The 27,612-nt window shown below is 52.1% G+C and overlaps 1 protein-coding gene across 1 annotated transcript in view; it reads left to right on the top strand.

Annotated features, from left to right (window-relative positions):
- The window catches only part of Xxylt1 (xyloside xylosyltransferase 1), a 130,452-nt gene extending 103,105 nt beyond the window's left edge, over nucleotides 1-27,347 (top strand). The window contains exon 4 of the mRNA XM_032900069.1: nucleotides 25,379-27,347. Coding sequence (XP_032755960.1) covers nucleotides 25,379-25,775 — 397 coding nt within the window. The 3' untranslated portion in view covers nucleotides 25,776-27,347. The remainder of the gene's footprint in view (nucleotides 1-25,378) is intronic.
- Nucleotides 27,348-27,612: the final 265 nt, after the last annotated feature.

Here is a 27,612-nt window from a genome sequence, read left to right as displayed (position 1 = left end):
TCAAAGTAGGGTGGGGGGTATTTCTTCAGGATAAGTTGCCACCGTTACAGGACGGAATGCAGAGAGCCCCAGCAGATTTTTATCTCACTGTTAATTGGCTCTTGGAGTGTTCGTGGAATTTCACTCCCCTGGGCCTGGCTCTCGAGGCCTCATGGCCTGGCGTAGGCTCTGCACTCTGGAGCCAAGTTGGACAAACGCTCACTGTTTCTAGGCTGTGCCCGGTGTTCATGTTACTATCTTTGCTTGTGCTATTCTTGCCACTGAGGCTCCTTCCTGGCTCTTGGCTGCCTTTCATGGAAACTCAGAATGCATTCAGGGCTGCATGTGCTCCTCTCGTCCTCTTCAAGTGTACGTGGTCATCACTGGGTCCCTTCCTGCCTTGTCATTGAGTCTTGGGGACATAGTGTAGTCTTCCAAGGAAACTCTAGGTCTGTAGTGTGTTGAGTAAATGATTAGAAAGTGAAGTAGAAAGCTAAATAAAAGGTAAGTGCATATGTGGCAGGAATCCAAATCAGTGTAAGAGAGAGGAGTTTCACAAATACAGCATCACAGTGGTGTGGATAAGACATGGGTGCTGGGTCGTCACAGCCTGGCCTTGGGTCCTTACTCCACTGCCATGTAGCTCTGAGACCTTGACGGAGGTCTTTGTACCTTAGTTTCCACATCTGTCAAGTAAAATTCAGGATGGTACCCTCTTGTAGAGCTACAGTAAAAATTAAAATGTGTAAACTCCTCTGAACAAGCCCCAGCACATAGCAAGTGTTAATGTCTCTAGCAGACCAGCCACTCCAGGAAAAATTACGTCGACTTCTTACATACTTGTCAGAAGTGATCCAGAAGTGGAGCCGTCAGAGACCCCGCTGTAAATTCACCTCTGTTTAAATCCTGTGAGCCAATGAGGCAGAGGCTTTCCTGAGAAGATTCTGCCCTTACTGTGGCAAAAGAAAATGTCAGGAAGTCCCATGGCCCGAGAGCCAGCTTTGGCCAGGCCTTGCGTGAGGGATGCTGATGCCAAATGCTTTTTCTCAGCACCGCTAGATATGTTCTCATCATACGGGAAGCAAGGCCCAAAAGCGGCCAGCCCCTCTTCCAGGATGATGGATCAGACTCCCAAACTCATGATCTGCTTAATGGAGCTTAGAGGTGCATACGTGCGTGCATTCATGCGTGCCTGTGTGCGTGTTCCTGGCAAGTGGGCGGGCTCCATGGACTGGCTTTGTCTTGCCTGAGGAGTATGGGCTGACGGTCCAAGACTCTGAAGCATCCAGTTAGCCTCACCCCACGTTTGCCCAGTGTTCAGCTACAGGAGATCACGGAAGTCTTTTCCCAGGCTGCACCCAGATGACATTGAGCTCCCGTCCGCTGCTCAGTGAGAACTAGTCTCGTTGGCGTTAAGACACACTGCTTCCTCCTGCACACCGGCCGAGCTGTGTGCTTATTATTGATCCACCTTAGCACCGAGCATTTGCACAACACATCTGCAGCAACTGTAATACCAAGTACATGTACAAGAAATCAGTTCCTGAGTTATTTCTAGCCAGTCCCAGCGGCTTCTCTGCATATGTAGCAGGCGCGATCTGTTTGAACAGAAATCACACAAGTAGGCAGGTAAACAATATCCACATTTACACATTTCCCTCAGGGGGCAGCAGTCAGGCCACTGCACTTCTACTTTAAATTGAGTCTATATTTTGGAGAATTCTATTCTGTTGTAACTGAGATAATACAGTTCCACCACTCTCCGGGGACAGCATATATTAGTCTTGTCCGTCAACCTTACCAGCCCGAACACATAATGATACACAGAAAAATGTATCATTATGAAGTTGGCAGCCAAAGCAGTGGACGGGTAAAGGGAATGATACAGGAATATCCCGAGTGGTCACTACTACTACGTCTCTTCCCTGAAATCCAGGCAGCCTCCACAGCAGCTGCACCCCTGATAGGAAATGCTGCTACCATCAAACCTCTACCCCAGAGAACTAGGCTAGCTGGGTGGCAGTCAGCAGCCAAAGGTTAGTCGAGTCCCAGCCTGTCTCTCCCTCCTTCCATTTCTCTCTCTTCCTCTCTCCCTTTCTGGCCCCCTCAGCTCCCAATGGCTTCTATGTTGATGTCCTGCCTCAGAACGTGACTTTATTGGAGGACAGGCTCATTGACAATGCCATTGGCTGAGGTGAGATCAGTGGGGCAGATCAGGATCCAGGACTGCGGTTGCCCTCACAGAGAGAGGAGATTACAGCAGGCACTCACATGGAGAGAATGCCACACAGAAATGAAGGCAGAGGTCAGTGCTCTATCAAAAAAGAAAGGGCAAAGATTGCCAGCAGGCACATCCAGAGACCTGGAGCAGAACCCCAGGAGGAGCCTGAGCTGGAGAATGAGGGTTTCCATTGATTAAGCCATCCAGCAGGTAACACTCGGCCCTGCAGCCCTAGGGAGTCCTGCATGTCCCCCTGCTCTGCGCACACAGAGCACATGCCTTTTGCATGGGGCTGCTGTCCAGGACCGAGATCTACAACACCGCAGCGTCTGCTGTAATGCAGACATGGATTAGGGGAGTAACCAGACAGGGGCGGTTTCTAATTCTAGGTCTGCCCATTTTTAGTTAAGACTTCACTGCCTGGTCAGTAGTTTGGAAATATACTTAGGGTTGTGGTGAGTCCACTGCAGATGAGCCTTGTCACAGTGCCAGGCCGGCGTAGCACAGCTCTATATCATCACTAGGGTGAGTCACAGCATTTTTGCCGAGTGTGGGGGGGGGCATGGGTGTGTGCATGTGTGCGTGCATCTCCTGTAGGCACACACGCCTAGGCATTTATCAGGGACAGATAGAGAAAAGAGAGAACTGGGAGAAGAGATTGAGTTTCACTTTGAATATGTTTTACAAACAGGAGATATATTTCTTTTTTTAAACAAAGAAATATTTTGCTAAATTGCAAATGACGGGAGGGAAAGAGATTTAGCCTGGTTGTACTTGAGGAAGGTTCCAGTCGTGCTAAATCCTTGGGTATATCTGGTTTTATGTTTCTATAATCTGGTTGCAGTTTTTGCATTTCCAGTTACCATCTCTGTAGAACTGTCTTCAATACATGATTACATTTAGTGAAGGGAAACGCACTGACAGAAGAGGCCTGTGACGATGCACTTGTATGTCTGGCTATCCAGGGCTGCCTCTGGGTCTCCAGGATCTCCTGACTGTGGTGTCTGTCTACGGAGTGAGGAGTAAGAGTCCCCGTGGGGAGTGGTGTGCAGAGTGCCCTTAGAGCCATCTTCCTTAAAACTCGTATTAGAGTTGATGTGATTCAGTGTGTAAAGCCATGTGGCATTAGTTTTATTTGCTGCACACGGAGTCTCCCCGACCCCAGCACTGGGTAGCACCCACTGGAGAAGGGAGCCGCTGTGGAAGCTGAAGCAGGTAATTTTTTCACTTCAGAGTTCAAATTCTCCCATTTAAGAAGCTAGGTGGTGTTCCCACCCTGCGTGCCTCGTGAGGACATGAGATTATGAAGCCCTGGTGGTCAGCTTGAAGTGGGAGGCTCAGGAGGACTGGTGAGGTTTAGTTCTGACTGCACAGACTTTCTCTCCTCTGAAGTTGGGAGGAGACAGCTTGCTGTCTTGCTAAAGTGAAGCTGAAGTTCAAGGCCCTGCTAGGCAGACAGAACCAGAGCGCTGTGTGCCTCAAGGCATAGGGCAGAATCCCCCATTGTTTATTCCCTAATCCTGTTACCAACAGAAAAGGACCCTAAGGAGTCTCTAACTTTATTACCATCCTGGAGCCATTTATCCGTTGTCTGTGGGCTGCTTGGCCAGATGTCCAGGGCTCTGAGCATCTCCTTACTATTCTCTCTGTCCTTCCAAAGGAGAACCTGGAGGTTCTAACCTGACCCAGGAGAGTGAATGCAAAGAGGATCCCTCTCTTGGGAGCTCAGGATGGGGGCCATACACTTGGGTCCTGATTTGGAGGTAGCTGAACAGTGGGGAGATAAATGAGGCTTCTATTAAAACTGGGTTGCTGCTCACCTACCCTGCAGCAGCTTCTTAGACAACCCTCCCTAATCCTCCTGTGCTATGCACAGCAGGACTGCAGTGTCACTCACTGCCAGCAGGGGTCTCTCCTGAGTTGCACTGGGTCGTTATGCAGACCTTGTATGGGCTCCTCCCCCACCACAGACTGATTGGCTGTGCTCTGTAAATGTTCAGCCTACAGACTTGGATGCCACTCTGAGGCTAAGCAAACTGGAGATGGTTAATCGATGGTTAATCGCCTGGGAGAGGCAGAGGGGAAGGAGTGCACACTGAGTCACAGTTCTCCAAGAGAACACTAGTGGATAACAAAAGAAGGTCTTTTTGGTCTCCACAAAAGCCTTCTTACCTTTTGGAGTTATCAGTGATTAACTCGTGGTTATTTTCTGTCACTTTATTTAATAATGACAGGCTGGACACTGGATGTAAAGAGCTCATATTTAGCTTACAGCATTCCTCCCCCTCTAGAATCGGTACCTGTGTGGTCCCATCCTACAGCTAAAGGCGACATCTATAGCGGGGCAGTGCTGCCTGGCGTTCATCAGAAACCTCCTATGGAGCATGCAAACACTACCTCTAAAAGGGATGCTGTCACCACAAGGAAAGCCAGGAAATGGGAGGCAGTAGGTCCTTAACACTGGGACAAGTGTCAGGAAGAAAGGAAAGGTGAGCCCAAGTCACTGGGGACACTGTAAGTCTCAGCAGGATGGCCCTGGGGTGCTGGTCTAATGGCACACGTGCATCCTGCCGTCCCCAGCTGAAGTAGGTCTCCAGTCCATTGCTGTGTAGACTCTGGTTTCTGGAAACGTCCGGCAGCGTCCCCCCCAGAGCAGTCAGGCCCTGCAGAAGTAGCCCTTGCAACCCAGAGCAGGCCTAGTGTAACGTGGGAACCTATTTCCTATTTCCTGCTGTGTTACATAAAGGGTATACTGAGCCTCTTTCGTCATCGAAAGCTGTTCCGTGACAATGCTTTTCTGTCACCCGTCACTCCCTGGCTCACACACCTCTAGTGTGCACAGACATGCGTGCCTCCACCGTGACTCCATGTAACACTTACTACTGAGTTGCTGCATCCTGCTGTGACTTCCTCTGGTTCTGAAGTCCCATGGCCCCTGGTCTAGCATCCCTGCATCCCACTCACACACCATGGTTCCTCAAGGTCGTCACACACAATGGCACTGTATACCCAGAGTGGTGCTGTGGTGAGTACCGTGGTCCTAGCTCCTCTCGTCCATTCACCATGAGCCTTCCTTCACTCAATCCGTGAGCTCGTCCGTGGTGCTTGCTTGCCATTTTCACCTTGGTTAAGTTAGGAGACACCCCCTGTAAAGGCGTCCGGGAGGTTAGGGAAGATGATCTCCCTGAATGTGGGCAGTGCCAGTCCATGGATCTAACCGAACAGGAAGAGGGGAGAAGATGGGAGTGAGTCTAGTGCCAGTATCATCGCTCTCTGCTCTCTGACCCGTTGGCTGTGCGGAAGCTCTGTGCTCCTGCGGCCACAGCTCAACCACCGGACTCAGTCCTTCCTCCTCATTACTGACTTTCCTTCAGACCGTGAGTCAAATAACCGTCCTTAAGCTCTTCCTTGTCAGTTACTTACCATAGCATTGAGAAGAAGGACTAATCTAAGGTGTGACATAGTTATAGCATACAGGTAGTAATGTATAAAATAGCACACATGTAGTCATGTATAAAATAGCACACATGTAGTCATGTATAAAATAGCACACATGTAGTAATGTATGAAATAGCACACATGTAGTAGTGTATGAAATAGCACACATGTAGTAGTGTATGAAATAGCACACATGTAGTAATGTATAAAATAGCACACATGTAGTAATGTATAAAATAGCATACATGTAGTAGTGTATGAAATAGCACACTTGTAGTAGTGTATGAAATAGCACACTTGTAGTAGTGTATGAAATAGCACACATGTAGTAATGTATGAAATAGCATACATGTAGTAATGTATAAAATAGCACACATGTAGTAGTGTGTAAAATAGCATACAGGTATTAGTGTATAAAATGGCATACATGTAGTAATGTATAAAATATCATACATGTAGTGGTGTATAAAATAGCACACATAGAATAATATATAAAAGGTAAATACCAGTAGGAGATAAGTTTGTAGGAATACTAGTCTTCGTTCACTTGACCAGTGAGTGCTTAGAACATAAGGTCACATGGCTGAGTAAGACCCTTAGGTACGAGCATGTTAGCCTGTCCAGCCACCAGAGCGGAGGTAGTCGGTCAGCTCCTGTCTTCTTAAGCAGCCTGGGGACAGGTTTATTCTGGGCACCATTTGTATTGCTTGCTTGACAGAATATTACTGTTTCTTCCCCTTTTTTGTTTTGATTGCCCAAGTCCTATGCCACAGTGCTTTCTGGCTGGCTGTCCTGAGAGATTTTAAAGGTCACACAAAATGTGGCCTCTTCCTCTTCCCCTTGAGTCAAGTTGGAAGCACAGGCACAGTCAGCCATTCTAAAGGCACAGGCTTGGTTGTTGATTTAAATGTAGTTCCTGTCTGACCTTACGTAGGGTCCTCTGGACTCTGAGCTCCCAGGACTCAGCCCTGTGCAGCTTCAGAAGGATCCAGAAACAATCAGTGCTGGCCACTGGGGTGTGGTAATGTTTCTGCATTCCCCTTTCCTCCCAATAAAACCACTTGATGTGGAAGCTAGGCATGGCCTGGTGTCCCCAACCCCAGTCTGATATCCTTCCCATGTCAGGTGTCCCCTCTCTCCTCCCTACCTCCCACAGCACTGTCGGGTGCCAGCCCCCATCAGGCAACCTGGGAGTACAGTGGGATTGTTTCAGTTCTACAGATGCTTAAAAAGCAGACAAATCAAAAAGCCTTCCTTCTCAGTCACACTGTTATCAAATAGAAGAAAGAAATGTGGGTAAAGTTAATTGTTTAACTATGATAACCATTTCCGTATATATAAAATGCCACACTGTAGACATTAAACACATACAATTTAAAAATCAGTTCTTTGCTAACTGTTGAAAAACTAAGACATGCAGGACACACTTTTTGATGTATCCCAACTTCATATATTTATCTTAGTAAGGGGCCAGATGTTCTCATTTCTAGTCAGGAAACATGATAATCAGAGATGCATTTCTAACCACCATACTATACTCAGATTGCACTGAAATCTATAGTATACAACTGGGACTAATTAATGTTTTTAAATATTTACCTAAGCACATAGATAGAAATTGTATACATTTCTTGAAGGAAAAAAACAAAATAAAAAACAAAACAAAACAAATAAAACAAAGCTCGGTAGGCCAGGCAGGCTGTGCAGCAGGCGATGTTTTGCAGTTCCCTGAGGCGCTCCTCAGGCTGTTTTCCCGTGTGATCTGGGAGGTTAATGAAGGCACTGTGAGCCATTGTTATTTCTGGACTGTGAATTGATTAGGCCGAGGATGTACAGTGTGGCAGTGTGTGGCCAGGCCTGTGTGGCTCTGGCAGTGGCCCACGCGACTTTGAAGATAGCAGGCTGCTCCCTAGTCAAGGCCTGGTGGCCATGTGCTGTGTCATGGGCACTCCTGGCATTGTGCCAGCTCTTCACAGATGCTGGCGGGAGTCCTGGCTGTGTAGATACAATGTAGACCTTTCTTGGGAAAGTCAAGTTCACTCCTTGCCATTTGCTGGTGAAAGTGTATCTACTTGAACTCACTTCAGTGAGTGCAGACTGGGTCCCTGCCTTGTGCCAGGCACTGAGCTAACAGCAGGGATTCAGATATAGAACGACGACACCATCTCTATCCCCAATGGTCTGATAACTCAGTGGGTCAGAGTGGCATATGGAGTCCTGGCAGACCCCACAAAGGAACTGGCCTCTAGGTTGTGGTTTAGTTAAAAGGTGGTTGTGTGGGTGGGGAGGGAGGAGGGCACAGCAACTAAGGCCCTGGTGAGAATGGCGTATGCAGAGTCATCAGGGACTTCAGTGTGGGTGGAGCATGAGTGAGACAATGGAGCAGAGGAGCCTGAGGTGGGCAGGGCGTGGCCAGACTGCCCAGCTTCTCATGGCCTGGGCTAAGAAGTTGGGATGGGGTCTTCAGAAAGTGGGGGGGGGGTACAGCGTCACTGTGATGTCAGGACAAATGGACAGCAAACACCTGCCTCTCGGCTAGGTCACACTGGTTGTCTTGGCAGTCAAAACAGCCACAACTACATCATTCCCAGTAGGTCACACCATTGGAGACAAGACCGGTGCTGGGTGTGTAGACAGGAGGTCCAGCCCTGACCGTGTGGCCATCAGAATTCCAGGTGAGGGCAGGACAGTGTGGGCATTCACCGCTAGAGCATGGCCTCCAGCGTGACCTGGTGGGAGCAACAGTGCGGGGACTTTTTTTTTTCACCATCTAGGATCCTCCTACAATGTCCATTCCTGTAGCTTACATCTGTTTTCCTCTCCTTTTTATGCCCAGCAAGAAGTAAATCTCAGGGCTAGAGATGGCTCAGTGGTTAAGAGCACTGACTGCTCTTCCAGAGGTCCCGAGTCCCAGCAACCACATGGTGGCTCACAACCATCTGTAGTGGGATCTGATGCCCTCTTCTGGTGTGTCTGAAGACAGCTACAGTGTACTCATATACATAAAATAAATAAATAAATCTTTTTTTTTAAAAGAAAGAAATCTCAAATATTTACCCAAGGAACACTTAAAAGCAGCTTTTTCTAAAAGCAGCTTTTACACTGAGGAGGATTCCCAGTCTGCAGCTGTGGGATCAGGTTGTGCATCGTCTGGCAGTGGCTTGGCTCAGTAGCCTGGGGAAAGGGGTTTGTGCCGGACTCTTGCCAGCACTGGGTGTCACCTCGGCAGAGTCACTGCACCTGGGCTGACGGTGTGGACCCCAGTTGGATGGCCCTGGGGCAGTCTCTGTGATGAGACACCTCTGTGTCTCTGGGAAGAGCTGCCGCGTGATGACGACACGGGGAGCATGCCCGGCTGTCGCATGCACCTGCCGCAGGCCCGCTTTGTGCATGTGGAGCTGTGCAGAATGCTTGGTTTCCTCTCAGGGTTTGTTATTTCCGTCTCCTGAGAAGGGCAAAGAGAGGAAAAACAACCATTTCCACGGAGAGCATGTTTGAGAACTTGTCTCTACCCCACGTGCTCTTGCCTGCCTCAGAACATTCCATGCTAATTACACAAGCTGCTGCTGCCACAGCTTCCTGTTGGTGTCCATGGCTCCGGAAAACATGGAAACTGGTGGCCATCTGTGCCTACAGCGGCTGCAGTAGAGCTGAAGGGGGTCAGCTTCAGGTGAGGGCACTGTGTTCCTGCTGCACACCAGGCCCAGTCGTCCCGAAGGAACACAGCTGACAGTGGCTTGTAGAGGAACCCCTGTGGCACTAGGACAGAGGATGAGAGGAAGCCGCTATCCACGATTCTGTGTTGGAAAAGGACTATAGACCCGAGGGAGATCTCAACCATGGAACAGTGACAGGAGATCTGGTCCTCTGTCTGCATCCTGTATCTTGTTCTCTTCTGTCAGATTTTTTTTTTCCAAACTCACAGAGATCCACCTGCCTCTGCCACCCTAGTGGTGGGATTAAAGTCACACCTGCCTTCCTCTGCCACATTTTTAAATTGCTAAAATATATGCAGCATAAAAGTCGCCATTTGGAACATCTTTAAGTCCGTAGCATTAATTCTGCTGCAATGTCCCACCACTGCCATTCTCTGTTTCCAAAGCAGAACTCATCCTCCGTACTGGCTGCCCTTCATTCTTTCTCCTCAGCCTGTGGTAAGCTCTCATCTACCTCTGCCTCATAAATCTGCCTGGTTTACATGGTCCATGCACGTGGAGTTCTATACCTGTCTCCTGTCACTCTGTTGCCGTTAGAAGCCCCTGACTCATGCTGTCCCCAGCTCCCATCCAGAGCCAGCGGGGAAATCCCATCACCAATGTCCCATCCAAGGGCCCTTTGTCTGGAATATCTGATCGAGGGCTTTTGGGTTCAGGTTTCCTTGTGTGATTAATGTGTGGAAGAGCCTTCTCCCACCACCTACCCCCACACACAATCCCCTGACCAACTAGAGGTAGCTATGCTGTCTCAGAGTAGGGCTGTGGCCTGGCCCTGTCCGTACCCTGAGAGGCAGTGAAGCATTGAGAAGAGGTCTCAGTATTACTAGAGGACATTTTTGACTGACATCCTTACATCCTGTAAGCCTTAGGTTCCTCATCTAGAAAAAGGGTTTAATAAGATGCACCTCCAAAGCTTGCACAGACAGAGTTCAAATATGTAAATGTGTAAAACGGTGCTTATATACAGGTTTGTCAAAATCACTGCCATATTTGTAACCTATGCCTCCAAGTTTCATAATGACTAAGTGAAATAGCTTATTTTCATGAAGTACCTGGCAGATAATAATTATGGAAGGAAGTGCCAGCTCCCTATGTGCATGCATGCCATGTGTATTACAGAAAAACTAGCATGAGGGGGTGGAGAGATGTCTCAGTGGTTAAGAGCATTGGCTGTTCTTCCAGAGAATGTGGTTTTAATTCCCAGCACCCACATGGTGGCCTACAACCATCTTCACTCCAGTTCCAGGGCATCCGGTGCTCTATTCCGGCTTCCAGAGGCACCAGGCAAAGGCATAGAACGCACACAAGCAAAGCAGCACATAAGTAAAAATCACTTTGTAAAGCAACGACCTGCAAGGCTTAGACTGGACTCAGTGACTGTTCCCAACTGAGAGTCAACGCTCGTCCGACAGCAGATTGCCCCACCCCACGCAGACCCACTGTCCTTTCCTATTTTCTTTCCAAGCAACAGAGAAATGAGGAGTCCCAGGTGTGGAGGCCGGCCGACTGCAGAAGTTTAGGACCATAGCAAAGTCAAAATCAGAAGCACTGAATGTGAGGAAGGCGTGGGGCGTTCACAGTCTCAGTGCTTTGACCCCTTCCTTTTGAAGTTTGGAGACAGTTCCTTCTGGGATCAGTCTTTCTAACCTCCAGCAAAATATCGTCCATTCCGTCAGAGTTCAAATGAGTCGGTGGCCTTCCTGTTGTGTGGGTCCCTATAGTTTCAGTCAGAATTAATTCATTTTAAACCCACAGAGGAAAAGTATCCTGATTGAAAACCGAGCTGTACCATACTTGTCTCCTTGTCCTAATTTCAGTTGCCAGCTGAAAGGAACTGCACGGAGGTAAAGAGCTGTGGGAAGTTACCAAGTTGTTACCAAGTTGAAGCTGGAGGATGGCTGGCCCCAGGGAAAGACACTGACTCAGACTACAGGGAAAGTGTTATATGCGTGCGTCCCTTGTGAGTGTGCATGCATACTCATGTGTGTCATCCGTGTGCACAGATGTGTGGCAGCCAGGTGTGCATCTGCGTGTGCCAGGATGCACTGGAACAGAAGGCGGCTTCTGAGGAACGTGTTATTTCTTCCCACTCGGCTAAGCACCTCTCTCTAGTCCCCTACTCACCATGAACTCATGGGTACTTTCTGAACCTGAGATTAGCCTGAGCTCCCGGCTAAGGTTGAAGGGATTGGTTGCTTCTGCTTCTGCTTGGTGTAGGAGAGGCTCAGGGGAGTGAGTGTTTGCTGAAGCTGCTCATCTCTCCCCCCTCTGCCTCAGCTCCTAGAAGGAACTCTGCTGAATGTCACCTGTTCAGCTAGACTCTCACGGGGCCACATCCATCCTTCAACAAGCAAGGCCCTCACTGAAGCCGACGGAGCTTTATACTCCAGAGAAGAAGCTTGTCCAAGCGTCTTTTCCTACCAGAGCTGAGTGAGTGGCTTCTGGACACACCTGGCTTGTTTCTGTTGCGCTGCCCTGAGACTCACTGGGCACCCCGTGTCCCTGCAATGAAGGCTGCCATGCCTGGGTGCCTCAGCCTTCTGCAGATCTTTTCTCTGCAAGAGTTGGCAGTGGTCCTAGTGCACGCTTCAGTGAGCTGGTAACAAGGACACTTGAAGATTTACCTAGCAGGGTGATCCATCCCTGAAAGCACTCCGGGTGCTGGGAATCCAAGGCCAGGCCTCAGGCTTTTCCCACTCACTGCTAACTGACTGACTGTCTCACCCAGTGCTGGCCAGTGAAGGAAGGAAGCAGGCCATCCTCCATCACAGCCGAGTCATGTGATGTTTCATCTCCTTCTCCAGTCTTCTAATGCCTTACACCTCCTCCTGTCCTGGGGAGCCGTCTGAAGCTAAAGGAAGAGAGATTGCGCTCTTAGGTACCCAGGTGTCAGCACATCCCACACACGGCCCTCACGGCCCTCACGGCCCTCACAGCCCTCAGGGATAGAACGTTGAGTTCTTGTGGAGCCGGAGCAGGACACACTTTGACTTGCTCAGAGTCCTCTCTCTGCTCCTCCACTGTGCAAACGTGTGGTCACGTGACTGTGCCGACACTGCTGATCTCGTCTCATTTAGCCTATTCCCCAGACACACATTTCACAAGCACAGTGAAACCAGAGGAGCTCTTATGTAAGAGGAGGCCCAGGGGAGGCTGCGAGTACACATTGCTAAGATAGAGGACTTGAGGGAGGAGTCTCGGGGAGTGTTGGGGAAGGAGAAACACTTTATAGTCAGGGCAGCTGAGGGGCCCCACCGTGCACACTTAGTTCCTTCCTGGGTGGAACAGGTGGTCTTAAGAAGGATGACCCGAAGATGGGAAGAGCTGGCCTCTGCAGGGACCACGACCCCCACCCCATCCAGACCAGGATCCCAAAACGGTGAGGCTCATGGCCGGCAGGGAGCACCCTCAATGGGAGCTTTGTCCTTCTGTAGAGGATTGTGAACGTGGTTCAGCATCAGGTTCAGTTCCAGGATCCCACAGGTGCCCACCTGTGTGTGAGATGGGCGCTGTGTCTGCCTTGCTGATGGCCCCTGGTCCGAGCAGGAGAGGCCGGGAGGCCTGGCAGCACCGAACAGAGTCCTGTGCCCGAGGTGGGCATCTCTCGGTCTTGGACAAGGGCCAGGGGATCTCTGGGAGGTTAGTAAGAGACCAGGGAGAAGAGACCAGTGGAGGATGCCGGCTAGCTGAGGGCGTATAGATTCAGCCGTGCAGCCAGTCAGGGGCTTCTGGAGGCTCCGGGCTTCTAAGGGGCCTGGCCTGGCCACGCTGGGTGTGCTGGCTTTTCCTTTAATGCTCCTTTTCCAAGGTGTGTCCACAGCCCAGGTTTCTTCACACTTCTCCCACTGATGGAGACCTCAGAGAGGAAGCCAGTATTGAGAACTCTGTCCTTCCAGCCAGATGGCTCTGTAACTTCTTTGGGGTGGGTGAAGAGCTGCCCTTCCTGAGGGGGCAGCTTGTGCTCTCCTGTAGCCGCGTGTGTGGTCTATAGCCGTCTCCACAGTGTGGGCTAGATGCCAACGCATGCCCAGCTGACGTGAACATGGCTTGATGATGACACTCTCTCCTTGATCAGCAGTTCAGCAGCCTGCATTACCACAGGGAAGAAGATAAAGGGCAGCTGGGCCCCAAGAGGAAAGGTCTACACAGGCACAGAGTTCCAGAAGAAAGGTTAGGAGACTCGTGTCCAGGAGGACCGGGGCTGTTTTTGAAGAACTGCCTTCCTTGGGCAGTGGCTGGAGCTGGTATCTAATTTTCCTGCCAGTTTTGATCTGGGTTTTAAGTTCCACACTTCACAGTCACTCACACACTCGTCGTCATTGTCTAGTCTGGGTGAGCCCAGGCCACATTCTTCGTCCCCCATGTGCTCTGCAGTTCCAGATGGTTGCTGGCACACCTGTGTAGACACCTGACTCCAGCACAGGTGGGAGGAGGCTGGCACCTGTGTAGACACCTGACTCCAGCACAGGTGGAGGAGGCTGGGAGAGCCACCAGAGTCTCCTCCACCTTCGTGGGGCACCCCAGACCCAGCAGAGACTCAGGAGCATCATCTGGAAGCCCAGGTGGAGTCAGGCAGAACATTGCTACCGGGGAGCCAAGGAACACATCGCGGTTTAAAAGGAGAAGCATCTCCCTGGAAAGTCGGCCATAGGGAAGCGGCCTGTGAGCGTGGGCGAAGCGAGGTTGGCCACGGTCAGGAAAGAGAATAGGCATGTTTGCCTTTGGGCCATCTAGAAAAAAGGGCCCTGTAGGCCAGCATCACCAGCTGCCCCATCTCCCGTATCCAGTCCTGAGACTGGGAACACGTACAGTGGCTGGAGAGCACATGAGGGTGCCACCGAGATGCCCCCTAGTGATGAGTGTCACACCATTCAGACCTCAGACCGTGATCCTGCAGTCAGAGGAACTGGTCAGAAAACAGACTCAGGTTGAGGGAGCCATGCAGAGGCCTTGTAGACCGTGTTAGGGAGAGGACGCTGAGCTCCGTGGTTGTGACAAGGCCGTTAGGTTGGGAAAGGGTGCCTTCAGGGAAGACTCCACTACCATAAGACTCCATGTTTCTATACCAAAATGAAAGAAGGAAGAGGTTCCAGGGGACAGAGAATGCTCCCTCCCTGGCTGTTCCTCCTGCCCCAGTCCTTCTCCTCACACAGTGGCCCTAAGGGAGGTTAGGTAGGCCAAGCACCATCTCATAAGACCACCCGGAAGAGAAGGAAGGAGGTAGAAAACTGATCACTCCCCCACCTGTTTCCAGAACACTGTTCTTACAGACACTAAGAAGGAAAAGTGAGGACTGGGCAGAAGTGTATCCGGTCAGTGACCGCCTCATGGGCCACGCCTGGGAAACAGCAAGCAGTGAGATGCTGCCCGCTAGAGACCACCCATACCCCAATCCTGAACATGCCAGGGGCTTTGCTGCCAATGGGAATCAGGTTTGAAGCAAAGCAAGTAACCAAACCCTTAGCACACGCAGCTGGCGGCATCCAAGGACAGATGATTGCCGCGGAGCAGTGCCTTCACTTCTGCAAGCTTCATGGCCCATAGACCCCAATCTTGGCCCGGCACCCAGGCTTCAGCTGATGAGTCCACTGAACAGACTGGGAATTGAGACCCCACCCAGCACAGGCAGTGGCTTGGCCAAGGTCACCCGCTGATGGGTGCAGAGCCCACACCAGCGCAGACAACACAGAAAGGGGGTAGGCCTGGCAACCACACTGCTCAGCGAGCTTGACTTGCACCTGTGCTTCTGTGGTCTCATCAGACATGTCCAATACTGCCCCATTATCCCATGACGTCCTCCCACCATCCTTGCATATAGTCAGGAAGCCAGGGGCTTCTGTATAGAAGCCAGGAGGTGGAGAATGGCGTGCCTTTTCCAGGGTGATGAGCAGAGGGCCAGGATTCGAATGAGGTCCAAGCTGAGTCCAGCTGCTCCTACAGCCAGCCCTGCTTTCTTGACTCGGTCATGCGCTGGCCATAGAAGGAGGTGATATCCCCTGAACTCACATCTGTTCCATGGCCATAAGCTTGTTGCTTCCAGGACTCATTCCCTGGGAGCCCCCTCCCCAAAAGGCTGTAGCAGAGGAAGAGGGTGTAACAAGTGTTAATATAGAATTTGTAAAACATTTCAATTTGTCATAATGTCTATTTTATGGCCATTAAAAAAATAATGATACTATTATAGTCTTCATCTCTAGAAAAACAATTTTAAAAGGGCTAGTAAGGTGGCACAGCTGGTAACGTGTATACCATACAAACGTGACCACCAACTTCCGTCCTGGAAACACATGATCATGGAAGGAGGAAACCGCACAGAGCTGCCCGCTTGCCTCTATACACCACACCACACACACACACACACACACACACACACACACACACACACACACACACGTGCACATACACACATGCATGTACACACACGATGAGAAAATGTTTTAATTACAAAGGGATCAAGGTGGCTGGAGAGATGTCTCATTGGTCAAGAGCACAGGCTGCTCTTCCATGAGACCTGGGTTCAATTCCCAACACCCTCATGGTGGCTCACAGCCATTTGTAACTCCAGTTCCCGGGGATCTGACAGTTTCTTCTGGCCTCCGTGGCCACTGCAGACACATGGCACACAGACATATGTACTGGTAAAACATTCATACACATAAAAATAAATGAATCTTTAAAAAAAGAAAAAGAACAACGAACAAACCCAAACCAACCAAACAGAAGCCAGCTCCTTTTTCTTCTGAGTAGACCCTGGGCCAGCAGCAGCAGCAGCAGCGTTCCCTGGGAGCTTGTCAGTGGTTCAGCTTCTGAGGGGGAACTTGTATCTCAATGGGGTATCAGATGAGCCCACTTCCACACAGGGTGTCTAAGCAGGACCACTCTGTGACAGGCTCTAGTCCACAGTGGCCTTGCTCTGAGCATGACCTGTGAGGTGACCAGTGTTCGTGTCAGTGCGCTGCCACTGTCTGGTACCTTGACCAAACCCACACACAGATACGTGAGCGGGACGGAGTCTGCTTAGGTGGGTGGGGAAGGTGCCCTCATTTCTCCTGGGTTTAAGAAGTCGCGGCTCCTGAGGCCCTGATACCTGTGCCCTCGCATCTAAGTGAGGCAAGTCCCTGCACCTCTGGCTTTTGGATCAGAACTCCCTTCAGCGAAGGGCATTGCTGTAGCTGGGAGTTTAACTGGAGACACAAGGTCAAATTCCACACATACCCCTGGTATTCCTACCACACACACCCACATTCTGCTCATTGTCCTGGAAACACCCCATCATGTGTCCCTGGCCCTTTCTCTTGTGACCTCCAATGCCGTGGGGCTGTTGGGAGCAGTGAGCCAATTCCAAAGGTGACACTGGCGCTCATTCCCCCAACCCCTATGATAAACATCCCTCCCCTTGGCATAAATTTGGGGAATGGGTAAGATTAGTGTTCTAAGCTAAGGCCACAGCCTAGACCAGGCCATGTGTTGGGGGGGGGGGAGTTGGATGCTCACTGGTCCAGTCTGCATCTTCGTGGTCACTGGAGTCCCAGAACTCTCTCCAGAATTGAGCCAATCCCTGACAGAGGTGCCCAGCCATCAGTGAGGCCTCTTCTGGGCCAGTAGTAGGAAGGGCATGGCCTAGAGGGCCAGGCCTCTCTGGGACCCTGCCTGCCTAACCTTTGTCCCTGGACCTCTCAAGACTGATGTGGATTCCTTGGCTCTTGGTCCAGCCCCCCTCATTCTCCCTCTAAACCTTGGGGGAGGGAGGCCTCACAGCTCAGTGGTCCAGGATGTCTCCTCTCTTCCTGAACTCTGCCTCCAATATCTCTCGCATGCTGTGCACCCCTGCCACGGCTGTTAGAGCCTGATTTCCCCTCCTCCAATTACTTCATCCATTTGAGGCCAACATCTCAGCCAGTGCCTCTGTGACTCCCCAGACAAACACCGGGAAGCTGTGTTCCAGGCTCCCTCTGCCTGCTTGGTTCCAATCACACCCTCCAGGCCCCAGCAAGCCATTTTATCTGTCTGTTACTTATCCCAAAGAGGAATGCCCAAGGATCCTTGGAAACTGGTGCTGACATCAAATTGTTCTCACTCCAGCCCCTCCTTTCTATAGGTTACTTCATCTTCCACCTTCCTCAACTTTCCCCATAGCCTTGGCCTTAGATAGGCCCCAGGGCTCCCCTCTCCATGGCAAATCCCCAAGCCTAGTCCCCCTGTCTCTACTTCAGCTTCCCTCACTAGAAGCTGGAGCCGACAGCTTCTCCTCACTCAGTCATGTAGATATTAGTGTGAGTGTTAGTAACGTCTCAACAGTCTAGCCACAGTAAGCTCTTCTCATCCCTGCCCTCTCCCTTCAGTCTGGCTCGCTCTGGCTTTCCTGTCCTCCCTCTAACCTCTCTGACAAGACACTGTCTGCCTCCCCTCTGTCTGTTCCATTCGTATCCTCTCCAGTCCAGCATGCCCTGCTCCTTGGTATCCTGTACTCATTCACTTGTCCCAAAGGTCACTGTCCCCTCCTGTGCACTGTCAAGCTCTTACCTTCTGTAGCTTTCAACCCTAAGAGACACAGGGGCCAGCTTCAAAAGGGGAGGAGCCGGCCCGGCAGAGCCAGGAGAGAGTACTGATCAGGGATGTGAACAGCTCGTTCCAGAGAGCACTGGACAGACAGTAAGAGCAGGGTGTTGCCTCCACAGAGGGACCTGTTTCAGTAATTAGACCAGAGTGTCACCGGGGCAAGGTTGGTGGAGGGTAATGTGTGTAGGTCAAATGGCCAAGGTGAGGAAGGGCAGAGGGTGCCCCAGTGGTAGAGCAGAAAGGACGATGGTGGTAGCGGTGATGAGCAAGGAGGTGCCAGGCTGCAGGTATGAGGCTGTGATGATGACAGGGCAGTGGGAGGTGGAGGGTGAGTCCCGGGAAGGACCAGGGCGGGAGGCAGCAAGACTGGGGTTTTGGTGTGAGCGCCGAGGTGCTTGGCCTGATGATATTCAGGTCAGCATGCCTGAGTGACAGGCAGAATGGGCACCCTCATCTCTGCCACACAGTGCCCAGTGAAACAACTCGGAGAAGGATTGGCTTTGGCTCAGCCTCAGGGTGGGCAGGACATGGCATGGAGGAACATCTCTGTCTGGGGTGGCTCCTGTCTGAGGCAGCAGGAGCAGGAGACTTGCTCACATCTCAGCAGACCAGACATCAAGGATCAGGGTCAGAAACTGTCAGGCTCTATCCCCAAGGCCCACCCCAGATGGCCCGTTTCCTCCTCCAAGCCTGTGCGTTAAAGGGTACACAGCCGCCCAGCACAGCACAGTAGCTAGAAACCAAGGGTTCAAGCACATGAGACTTTTAGGGACATCTCAGACTCAAAGGAAACAGGCCCTGAGACTTTATATCTCTGACTGCACACACAAAAAACCTTTTTTAATTAAAAAGATGAGAGCCCGATGCTGATGGCTTGAGTGTGGAAGGCACCACATGGGGAGATAAAGCCTAGAGGAAGACCTGGCGGTGAGGAGAGGACATGGGAGGAAGGCCTGCTGGGGACACCTGGACTGCCTACCTGGGTCACAGGGCTGGCTGATGAGTGGTTGGAAGGGGCGGAGTGGGTGCAGACCAGCGAGGCTGTATGGCCCTGTGGCTCCTCGGAGATCTCTGCAGCAGAGGAGGAGCCCCACGGCCTGAGTTAGTATCTGCGGCTCAGGTTTCGTGTAGGGGACAGGTGGCTGGGGTTCCCCTAGGCCGCCATCTTCAGGGGTCTGAGGTGCCTTCTTCAGCACCTGCTGGGCTTCTCTGCTTACAGCTTCGTATCTTCTCCTTATATCCCCGCCCCTCCCGGCCTGCACTGCTGCTATTGGCCCCACCGCCCTGGCTTGCCCTTCCCCTTTTCTAGGCCCTCACGCAGCTCTTCCAGCCCTACTCGAGCACATCCGCCATGCTCCGCGGTTGTTTGTAGGATGGACTGGTGGCCGTCTCCTAACCCCGCCCCCTGTCTTCCCAGCTCCAGTGCAGCAGGGGTGGGAGAGAGGCCTGGTGACTGAGATTGTGCTCAGGCAGGTGTGTGCAGGTTGAAGAACCCACTCCCGGGTGGCATGACCCGAAGCCTGCAGTGCGGTGGGTGGGCGCTCCACAGCGCCTCAGGGGTCAGAGCTACAGGGCCTGACTGGGAAGGGAGACCTTAGACTGGTGATGTAATTCTTCGGGGCTCTGAGAGGACTATGGCTGTGTGGAGAACTGTCTCATGGCTTACCAGGCCTTGCCGTCAGGATCCCCCAGGATGCAGGCACCTGTTTCTGTAGCCCACAGAGATTGACTGGTCTTAGCCTGTGCAGCTGTGGGGACCAGACAGCAATGTAGGTCACCTTTAGCACACCCAGGTCTGGCACAGGAAGCCATGTCGAAACAGAAACTCCCAGATGGCTGGGTGGACAAGGGCTGGTTGCTGAGGTACACACCCCTAGCAAGCTGTGCAGGCAGGGAGAGACATCTGCAGAGTCAGCCCTCCTGTGGCTGAGTGCCTACAGTGGCAGACAAAGCCATTTCTCCTGGGCACACTGCTGGGCACCGTCTGTTTACCCCTCTGCTCCCAGAGCCCACCAGAAGTCCCATGCGAGAGACTTATCTTCTCCCTGTCCCCAGCCTACATCAGCAGGCCACAACCTGAGCAGCACAGTGGCCCACAGTTGCCTCCCACCTTGGTGTGGGGTGTTCTGCTCATTCTCCTGAGCTCAGTAGATGCTCCTTAAGTGATGACTAGCTGCTGCCCTCGGGTATCCTCTGGTACCCAGTGTACCTCGGTGAGAATGGGGGCTTTGGACGTCTCCTGCTGGCTGACACATGCTGCTGCTTATCTCGTCCTATGAGTCCCCAAGCCCTGACCAGGGAATAAAGGACAGACACTCATAGAGGAACGCAGGGATCTGGTGAGGTTCATGCACACTGCGGGAGCCACAGCTCCCACACCAGCAACCCGGAACCTCAGTGTGGTTATTAGGTAGAGGGATGGCTAGCCTTACATGCAGACTCTGTGACCATCCAGGAGGAGGCCAACGCTTTAGTTACCAGTCCGCACACACTGGTCCCTCGCTTGCACTCAGTCTCCCAGGGGAAACGGCCATCCCTCCTGAACCTCACCCAGTAAGTCTTTGCCACTGTGGGGCGAAGCATTGGCATCTTTGAAGTGGCAGTGCCCATGTCAACAGGACACACTCAGGACTTCCCTGACTTGGGACTTTGTCTGTCCCTAAGGCCCTCAGCACTCACATTGCTGGACTCCCGTTTGTCCCTGTCTAGTCACTGGCAACAGCCTCTTGCCACTCTCCAGCCTTCCATGACAACATTTTCTCAGCCCCTTGGCAACAGCAAAATCAGGGACCTGGGAGTTCCAGGCCTCCCTCCCCCCTGTTTTGAGCCTGGAGAAGATGGGTGAGATGAGGACGAGCGCTGATCGGTTCCCCATCTTCACTTCTACAGGAGTGCGTCCCCCGAACTCCATCTGCTGAGGCTCTCAGCACTGTTGAATGCCACCTTCCTTGGGAATGGAGGCATCAGATGTAACTGTTGTGAAGAAGGACTTGTGGTGGAGTAGGGTAGCTCTCCAGAGATAGCTGCACACACAGATCACCCCCTGAAGGTGGAGGTCAAGGTTGGGCTGAAGACACTTCAGAAGCCAGGGCAGCATGGAGGGTGTTCTTCCTCACAGCCTGCGGAGGCAGCGCTACACCACATCCTACATTCAACACCGCAGTCCCGACTGGCTGAGTCTCTGGCGGGTGGGCTGCCTGGTGTTCCTATTTTCAGGGACACAGGGGGAAAGTGAAAGGTCCACTTTGCAGGTGGGGGCAGAAGCGAGTCTCTAGAAAGCATGGTTCTTACAACAACACCCCAGTGCCCTGCATGACCCTCCCTCCCAAGCTGAAGGCTTCAGTGATGAAAGTTCAAAACCACGCCGATACCTAGTCTGGATGTGTTCTGCTCTGTCCCCTGCTCAGTGGATGAGCAGTGGTCCTGATCCATAGAATAAGGAATGTGGTAGCTGCTCCCCCAGCAAGCACCTCCCTTCTCCCTGCCTTGTCGCCAGGAGGCCCTCTGGCCCTGAGGGCTTTTCTTACCCTCCTCGGCTGAGCCAGGGACACAGGTACCATAAGTCTACAGAACATGCTGGCCAGAGGGGCTGAGCGGAGGCTATTCTTTGGGGAGGGGAGGCAGGAAGGTCAGGACTTACTGCTCCTCAAGGAGAGCTCTGCATTTGTGTCTCCTACGGGGTCTGCTGGGCCTCCTTCCCAGGGATCCCTTCCTCCTCTCCTATCAGGTAGCCTGGTTCCACCACTGAGGACTGCCCTACCCATACCCTTAGGCCTTTAGCTTGGGAAACTGAGGGCTCAACCTTGCCTGGTGCTATCTTCCATATTAGGAATATGGAGTTTGCTGACTCAGTTACTGGCCTACAAACAGAGCTGGTGTTTGTAACCCACATTTCCCACGAGGGCCTCCAAATAAGGGCATGTGTGTGTCCTACCTGCTTCCTTTCCTTCCATGGCCCATGCAAGGTTTTGGCTTTTGGATACCCAGCCCCTTCCAGGGAATGTACCATCAGGAAGAAAGGGCTTGAAGGGCCTTCATGTGTACTTTCCAGAGGCCTCACTGACTTCTGGAAGGACTCGTTATTTACAATGACTATATGTGCAAGGCTTGTTCCAGTTGAAAACCGTTTCCTAAGAGAAGGAAAAACCTAATCCCTGCTACTATGGGACCCAGCTATCATGGGGAACGGAACAAGAGCACAGAGGGCAGATGGATGGGTGTGAACACGGGCAGCTGCCCAAGAAACTTCTGGAAGATAGGACTCAGAGCCACATAACTGGATTCGTCAGGAGTCCCGGGGACAGACATAGCCAGCCCAGGCCCCTGTGAGGGAAGGGCAGGTTTGAGGCTGTGTACTGAGCTGATTCAGAGTGGTTCTTAGGTCTGCCCTCACAGCCAGTATCATGACAGCAGTGGCTCTGTGTCTCGGTGTCTGGTCCCCAGGCCTCTTGGCTTCAGGTGTGTTGGCCAAATTCAGAAATGAGTTTGGAATTCAGGTGCCATTCCTTGGAACATTAGCCTGTGGAATCTGAGGAAGTCAGAGATAAAGGAACTGCAGAGGTCAGAAGCTTCCCCCTAACTGACCAAAGACCTCGGTGTCCCAGGAGAACAAGAGACCCCAGTGTGTAGGGAGAATAGGAGAGGGCCATGCAGTCCACCCTTAATCCCGCCTTCATGGGGGGTGGGGAGATCTGGGGCCACCAGCACCCACGAGAGAGCTCAGCTTGCCACATCCTTGTACTCCTTGTACGGTTCTCATGCCTGTGAAGCTGGCCATGGAGGCGGGTGAAACCAGCCAATCCAGCGTCCTCTGTGCTGGCTTCATCTGGGAGATTGGGAGCACTTTGACCAGGGCACACAAGAGGTCATTTTGTGCTTGGCTGGGTTGGGGGGAGTTCAGTTCCCTTTCAGGCTGGTTCTGCTTCAGCAGACACACTGGGAAACTTGCATTTCTAGTTTCCTGTTCCTTTTTGTCCATGATATATCAAAAATGTGTTGATCTGGTTCTTTCTAGCTCTTTGTTATAGAATTTCTCTGCCTGGTGCTTGCCTGCCTGGTACCATTCCTGCATGGTGCTGGGGTGAGTGCTGTGGTGGGTGCTGTGCTGTGGTGGGCGCTGTGCTGTGGTGAACGCTGTGCTGTGGTGAGCGCTGTGGTGGGTGCTGTGGTGAGCGCTGTGGTGGGTACTGTGGTGAGCGCTGTGGTGGGTACTGTGGTGGGTGCTGTGGTAGGTGCTGTGGTAGGCGCTGTCCCTTGGTGGGCGCTGTGCTGTGGTAGGCGCTGTGGTGGGTGTTGTGGTGGGCGCTGTGGTGGGTGCTGTGGTGGGTGTTGTGGTAGGCGCTGTGGTGGGCGCTGTGGTAGGCGCTGTGGTAGGCACTGTGCTGTGGTGGGCGCTATGGTGGGTGTTGTGGTAGGCGCTGTGGTGGGTGCTGTGGTGGGTGTTCCTAGGGAGCCACCTGGGTTATAGTTTCCACATGGACATGTCCTCTCTTCCTCTTGCAAGCCTCATTTTGGTCACTCTTGATATGAGAGGGAAGGTCTGGGGGCTTCCAAGCAAGGGTGTACCCCACACAGCCCTGACCGATGACTACTTGCTGAGGGGGAAAACCCCTTCAGCACACCAGAGGCTTATCCATGGTGGATAGATTGCTCAGGGTAGTAACTCAGTAGCCTTACCTCAGCCTGCCTCCTGCTGCCACCCACCACCAAAGGCGGCAAGACTCGCTCCTCCCTTTTTCATAGTCCTTTCTTCTTTCCCGAGTTCCTGTCGTCTGGGCAGCACAGATGGGGTAGAATCACCTGAGGACCCCGTCCTTCCTGCCAGACCCTGATCTCTTTGAGGTCTCCTGCCAGAGAAGGGAGGAAGCAGCGGGCAGCATGGAGCCTCCATTGATCTCTCTTCCTCCCTGCTAAATGTCCTGTCTCCACCATTGGAAGAGGTAGTTGGCTTGTAACCTGACTCTGAAATTAACCACTTGACAGTAGGGTCGGATGGCAACGTGTTGACGTGTTGACGTGCTAGCAACCCATCATGGCTGGCTCTGTGGCCTGGAGGGCCACAGCCTCTCAGCTTGCTCTGGAAGCTTATCTTTGCCAAGGTTGTTATCAGCCTGGCAGGCGCCAGATCAAAGCCTGCTCCCGGCTCTTCTCAAGCCATTCCTGACTGGACTCTAACAATGGGCCTGTGTGCTGCATTGGTTGGTGTCCCACGGGCATGCTTTTCCCTTACCAAGATCAAACTGTCAGCTGCCTTTCTGACACGTGAGAGCACAAAGGCTTGTCTGTCCCTTACTGGAGTCAGGTGCTAGAACTGAGGATGGGCCTGGTGCAGCTCCTGCATGCCGGGGCTCTGGTTTTACACTTCCCCTGCGTCCGATTCGGTGAGCATCTCTACGACGCATCTCTAGCCGGTGTAGCCACAGTGTATTCCCTACCCTGAGGGCCCAGGCTCGCCCTGCCTGGCCCGGGCACTGCTGCTGGGCCTTGTCTTTGAGCACAGGTTTGGGGGCCCATCCCCAGATGCTACAGCACCTAAGATCTTGATGCTCAAGGCTAAAATGCAGAACGACCAGCGCTCTAAGCATGTCAATCACAGGAAGATTTCCAGATGTTTCCTTCCACCTCCAAGTGCAAGTATTTAGATAAAGGCCAAGGAGGGTCCCTCCAGCTGTCACAGTACATGAGCCTAGGTTGACTTTTCTGAATCTGCTGGAGAAATGTGGAAGTTGCGGTGGCGTTCCCTCCTGAATGCCATATCCCCACGTGGCTCCACATGGCCGCTTCTCACCCTAACTTGCAGTCGTCTGCTGAGAGCTGTCTCTGGACCCCAGCCTCTTCTTAGCTGCTCCTATGCTAGGCGTAGGGTCATGAAAGAAGCTTGTTGTAAAGGGGAAAGCCTGCTGGGGTCAGTGTGAGTTTGGCTGCCTATGACTTCGTCATCTGTCACTCAGCCCCCACCTCCCCGTGCCATGTCCTCTTCAAGGCCGTAGACAGGGTGAGGATTTTACCTTGTTACCCTCTGGAGGATGTGAACTTTGACCCAAAGGCCGGGGTTCAGTCTCTGCTTCTGCTCATACCAGCGTGTGACTTAGGGCAAGTTTCTCCTCAGGCAGTGTTTTCCTAGCTCTGTGGTGGTGGGTCATCTCACAGAGCTCAAGACTTGGGGAGGAGTAGCCCCCATTCAGCATGTCGTCCGGGACCTGCCATCTCTGCAGACCCTAACACAGTGGCAGTGACAGTGATGATCTCATCAACATGGTCTCCCTGAGGTCATCGAGGACGTGAGAGCCCAAGACCTGGAGTTAGGGGCCTGGATTCAGGCTTGCGAGATGCTGTAGATTCTGAACCTCGGACCCCCCTGCTTTTGTTTCTGAGAGACCGAGGGAGGAGTGGTCATTGTGAAGGCCCAGGGGCCACGGCTCACTCACCCCAGACTGGGATAACTCTGTGTCCTTTCCCTTCACAGGCACACATTCTGGCAGTTCCGCCACGAGAACCCCAAGACCAGAGTTGGGGACCCTCCGCCTGAAGGACTCCCTGGCTTCAACAGTGGAGTGATGCTGCTGAACCTGGAGGCCATGCGCCAGTCTCCGCTCTACGGCCATCTGCTGGAACCTGCGTGGGTGCAGCAGCTTGCTGACAAGTACCACTTCCGGGGCCACCTGGGGGACCAGGACTTCTTCACCATGATCGGCATGGAGCACCCAGAACTCTTCCACGTGCTGGACTGCACCTGGAACCGGCAGCTGTGCACCTGGTGGAGGGACCATGGCTACAGCGACGTCTTCCCGGCATACTTTCACTGTGAGGGCCACGTCAAGATCTACCATGGGAACTGCAACACTCCTATCCCGGAGGACTAGGCACCAGCTCGCCTGCTATGCCAGTGGGGCTCCCGGGCCTGGGAAGAGAGAGACTCGGCTCGGATGCCCTCCAGGGGCCAGGTGCTGCAGACTCCCCAGCTGGCTGGTTCCTGTCCCCACGGTCGCCATCCAGAGAGGCTCAGCTGAGCCCTCCTGGCACTCAGGCTGTTTCGCTCCGGGCATCCTGGGACACACATGGGCGGTTGAAGATCCGGAAGGAAGGGAAATTGCCCCCCTGTCTACATAGAATCAGAACCCTTGTAAAGGTCTGGCTTTGCTAGACTGAATAAGCATCCCGAGCGGCAGGCTCTAATGCTTTGTGAGAGAACAGACTGCTGGGCTCCCAGTGAGCACTGAATGCCGAGTCAGGGTTTTAACAAGCAGCCCAGGGCGGAAACCTTTCTCGAGTCCTTTCCCAGGAGGCTTTGCACCTCCTCCAGGCGTTCATGTTGCCTGGTTCAGGTTGCCTGGATAAAGCCTGAGCACGTAAGAATCCGCTTACTGTCGCACTCGCAGCTCTACCCCTACTGTATCCCAGAACCGTCCACCTGCCCCAGGGACTGACCACTAAGGAATCAAATCTATCATCAAAGGACAGAGATTGCCCATGCCACGGCGTGCACTAGATTCACTCCAAGGAGCAGCCAACCAGGTCTCAGGTACAACTGGGTGAGCTTGGGAAGAGGTGGCCTCCTAGTCTCATCATAGTCCCTGGAGAGGAAAGAAAACAAACTCCTAATTTCCCTTCCCAGAAGTGAGTACCATTTCTCTATGTACGCTTGTGATGGACTCTGTAAGTCAACTGCCCACAGGAAGTCCCCACAGGCCATGTCTGTAGCCTCAGGCAATAAATGGGAGGTTCTTACTGTATAGTCCGTAATTACCATGAGAGACACTAGTCTTTGAGAACACTGAGTCATGGCGTTTGCTCTCTGGCTGCAGTGTCCAGGGCACAGGGCTCTGAAAGAAGAATAGAGTCAGTATCAACCAGAAGACCTAAAAGGACCAACCGGAAGGCCTGCCGGTGGCTGCCAGTTGGGTGGTGCTGTCCTGTTTGGTTCCAGATGCAGAACTGTCTCATTCTAGCTCTTGGCAGGCTCATCTGCTGCCAGGAAGAAGCCCAGATGTCGCTGGCTCCTTAGCCCAGACCTTCCAGTTCCGTTCATGCTGGTGAGGTGGCACACTCCTTCGCCAGCCCTCTGCTGGGCCCAGGTCATCTGTTCGCCCAGCTACTTGGCGTCCTATTTATAGCGTCTGTTCTCAGATGCCTGCTGTGCGCCAGGCGTCGGCTTAAGGATTTCTGTGTGCCCTGGATAATAATCATGAAAACCTCAACAAGTTCATCCCAGCTCGAAAACTGAGCTATGAAAACAGACATGGATGGGCCCTCTGTTGTGTCGTTTACTGAAGCTTTTTATTTACAGAAATGTTGGAAACTGTTGGCTAGGGAAGCAGATAAATAATGCATACTGCAGTCATATGGTGGGATATATTAGGAATCATCTGAAGGAATATTTCATGTACCAGGAAATACTTATGCTAGTGAGTAAAGAATACACAAATAAGATTGTATATGTGTCCTTTTATTTTTTAATCACATGTATGTGTGCATCTCTATGTATTTGTGTACAAACAGGTACATACATGAAATGCATATGTATGTCTGAAAAGAGAAAGAGTTAAGAACAGGCCTATTCTGTATTTTATTCAACTCCTCAAAGACCATGCTTCAGCCATTCACAAGACAGCCATTCAATGGGGGAGGGGATTAAGAGACAGGAAGTTTTTAAAACTCACAATAACAGATGAATTTTTCATCAAGAATTAAAGTGTTTCT

Source organism: Rattus rattus, chromosome 4 (assembly GCF_011064425.1).
Source record: "Rattus rattus isolate New Zealand chromosome 4, Rrattus_CSIRO_v1, whole genome shotgun sequence".
NCBI classification, from domain to species: Eukaryota; Metazoa; Chordata; class Mammalia; order Rodentia; family Muridae; genus Rattus; species Rattus rattus.
Note: the sequence above shows the minus strand (reverse complement) of the source record. Positions and strands in the feature narration are given on the sequence as shown.